Raw genomic sequence first — 2,390 nt, 5'->3', positions numbered from 1 at the left:
AGGAGGCTGGAATTAGCCAGCAAAATAAGGGAGTTCCTTCTGCTTTAACTTTTATAAGAAAAGTCACTCTGAAAGGACAAATCTGCTCTTCATTTTCTATTACTGCTTTCCTCAGCCCTTTTGGGTCTATAAAATTAAACTCCAGGCCAGGCGTGGTGGCTCATACCTGTAATCCCAACACTTTTGGAGGCAGAGGCGGGTGAATCACCTGAGGTAAGGAGTTCGAGACCAGCCTGACCGACATGGTGAAACTGCATCTCTACTAAAAATACAGAAACTAGCCGGGCATGGTAGTGCATGCCTGTAGTCCCAGCTACTTGGGAGGCTGAGGCAGGGGAATCACTTGAACCCACGAGGTGGAGCTTGTAGTGAGCAGAGATTGTGCCATTGCACTCCAGCCTGGGTGACAAAAGCGAAACTCTGTCTCAAAAAAGAAAAATCTATAACTAAATTTGTTGCAACTTTGTCTTTCGACAACTGCTTCCAATCTTGTGTCTCCACTTAACTGTTGACCTTCCCTCATTGGGTAGCTATAGAGAAAAGAGAGTAAAACGAGAAGGAAGAAGTGAAGAAAGATAAGTGCGTTCCTTTTTCCTCTTCTGTTCATCACTGAAATCATACACCACTGATTTTCCTATGCATGGTAACTTCAGAACTTGAGCCAGTTAAAGGGAGGTGCCAGAGCCAACTTTAATCATTGGTTGATTCAATAACCATGACCTGTAATATTATTCTCAGCATTTGACAATGACAGTACTCATAATGATCGGTGTCTCTGTGTGAACATGGCTTAGAGACCAAGGCTAGGCTAATGGTCCTTTATAGACTGCACATATAAACAGTGGAAACAGTCACTCAGTCACTTCCCTTTTGCAAAACTCATCATCCATTTCTGATTACAAAACACCAGGTTAGTCTGTCTGCCCTTGTCATTTCCCAGCTAATCACAAGTATGACATTCTGATTCTGCTAAATATCAGGAAAATCAGAAAGACAGAAGTCATAGGCTCAGACCACAGTAATGAATACACATTAGGTACTGAAAACCATCTGTTGAATGACTAAATACATGTTCTTGAGAATTGTGTTTATTACTCCAAGGTAAAAGGATATAGTGATAATATGACAGAATTTAAAAGTAATATTGGGGCCAGGCGCAGTGGCTCACACCTGTAATCCCAACACTTTCGGAGGCCAAAGTAGGCGGATCACCTGAGATTGGGAGTTTGAGACCAGCCTGACCAACATGGAGAAACCCCGTCTCTACTAAAAATACAAAATTAGCCAGGCATGATGGCACATGCCTGTAATCCCAGCTACTCAGAAGGCTGAGGCAGGAGAATCGCTTGAACCCAGGAGGCAAAGGTTGCAGTGAGCCGAGATTGCACCATTGCACTCCAGCCTGGGCAACAAGAGCAAAACTCTATCTCAATAAATAAATAAATAAATGCAAGCAATATTGGAATAATTAATAACATTATCTACTCGCAGATGTTGCTGAAGATGGAATGAACTAATACTGTGAAAACTCCCATTAAAACTTTAAAGCCCTGGCCCTGTGAGGTGGCTCATGCCTGTAATCTCAGCACTTTGGGAGGCGAAGGCAGGTGGATCACCTGAGGTCAGGACTTTGAGACCAGCCTGGCCAAAATGGTGAAACCCCATCTCTACTAAAACTACAAAAATTAGCTGGGTGGAGTGGCAGGTGCCCATAATCCCAGCTACTCAGGAGGCTGAGGCAAGAGAATCGCTTGAACCCGGGAGGCAGAGATTGCAGTGAGCCGAGATCCTGTCACTGTACTTCAGCCTGGGGAACAGAGTGAGACTCCATCTCAAAACAAACAAAAACAAAAACAAAAACAAAACTTTAGCTCTTTTTCTTCAGCAAGGCAGCCAAGTTGCTGACACAGAGATGCAGAGCTTTGTGAAGACCATCACGGGCAAGAACATCACCCTCGAGGTCGAGCCCAGTGACACCACTGAGAATGTCAAAGTCAAAATTCAAGACAAGGAGGGTATCCCACTTGAGCAGCAGCATCTGATATTCGCTGGCAAACAGCTGGAGGATGGCGGCACTCACTCAGACTATAACATCCAGAAAAAGTCCACCCTGCACCCGGTGCCGTGCCTGCAAGGTGCCATTATTGAGCCTTCCCTCTGCCAGCTCGCCCAGAAATACAACTGTGACAAGATGATCTGCCGCAAGTGCTATGCTTCCCTGCACCCCCATGCTGTCAACTGCTGCAAGAAGTGTGGCCACACCAACAACCTGTGACCCAAGAAGAAGGTCAAATAAGCCTCTTCCTTCCTCGAACGGCAGCCTACTGCCCAGGCCCTGTGGCCCTGGAGCCTCAACAAAGTGTCCCTTTGGCTGACTGGAGCAGCAAAAA

General features: G+C 45.6%; 1 protein-coding gene across 1 annotated transcript; it reads left to right on the top strand.

The window, feature by feature from the left end:
• The first annotated feature begins 1,898 nt into the window (after positions 1-1,898).
• On the top strand, positions 1,899-2,328 carry LOC108304629 (ubiquitin-60S ribosomal protein L40-like). The gene has a single exon (XM_037738718.1). It carries the CDS (start codon positions 1,913-1,915, stop codon positions 2,273-2,275), a length of 363 nt encoding a protein of 120 aa, XP_037594646.1. The 5' UTR covers positions 1,899-1,912; the 3' UTR covers positions 2,276-2,328.
• The last annotated feature ends 62 nt before the right edge of the window (positions 2,329-2,390 follow it).

This window comes from Cebus imitator, unplaced genomic scaffold, assembly GCF_001604975.1.
Source record: "Cebus imitator isolate Cc_AM_T3 unplaced genomic scaffold, Cebus_imitator-1.0 Scaffold56, whole genome shotgun sequence".
NCBI classification, from domain to species: Eukaryota; Metazoa; Chordata; class Mammalia; order Primates; family Cebidae; genus Cebus; species Cebus imitator.
Note: the sequence above shows the minus strand (reverse complement) of the source record. Positions and strands in the feature narration are given on the sequence as shown.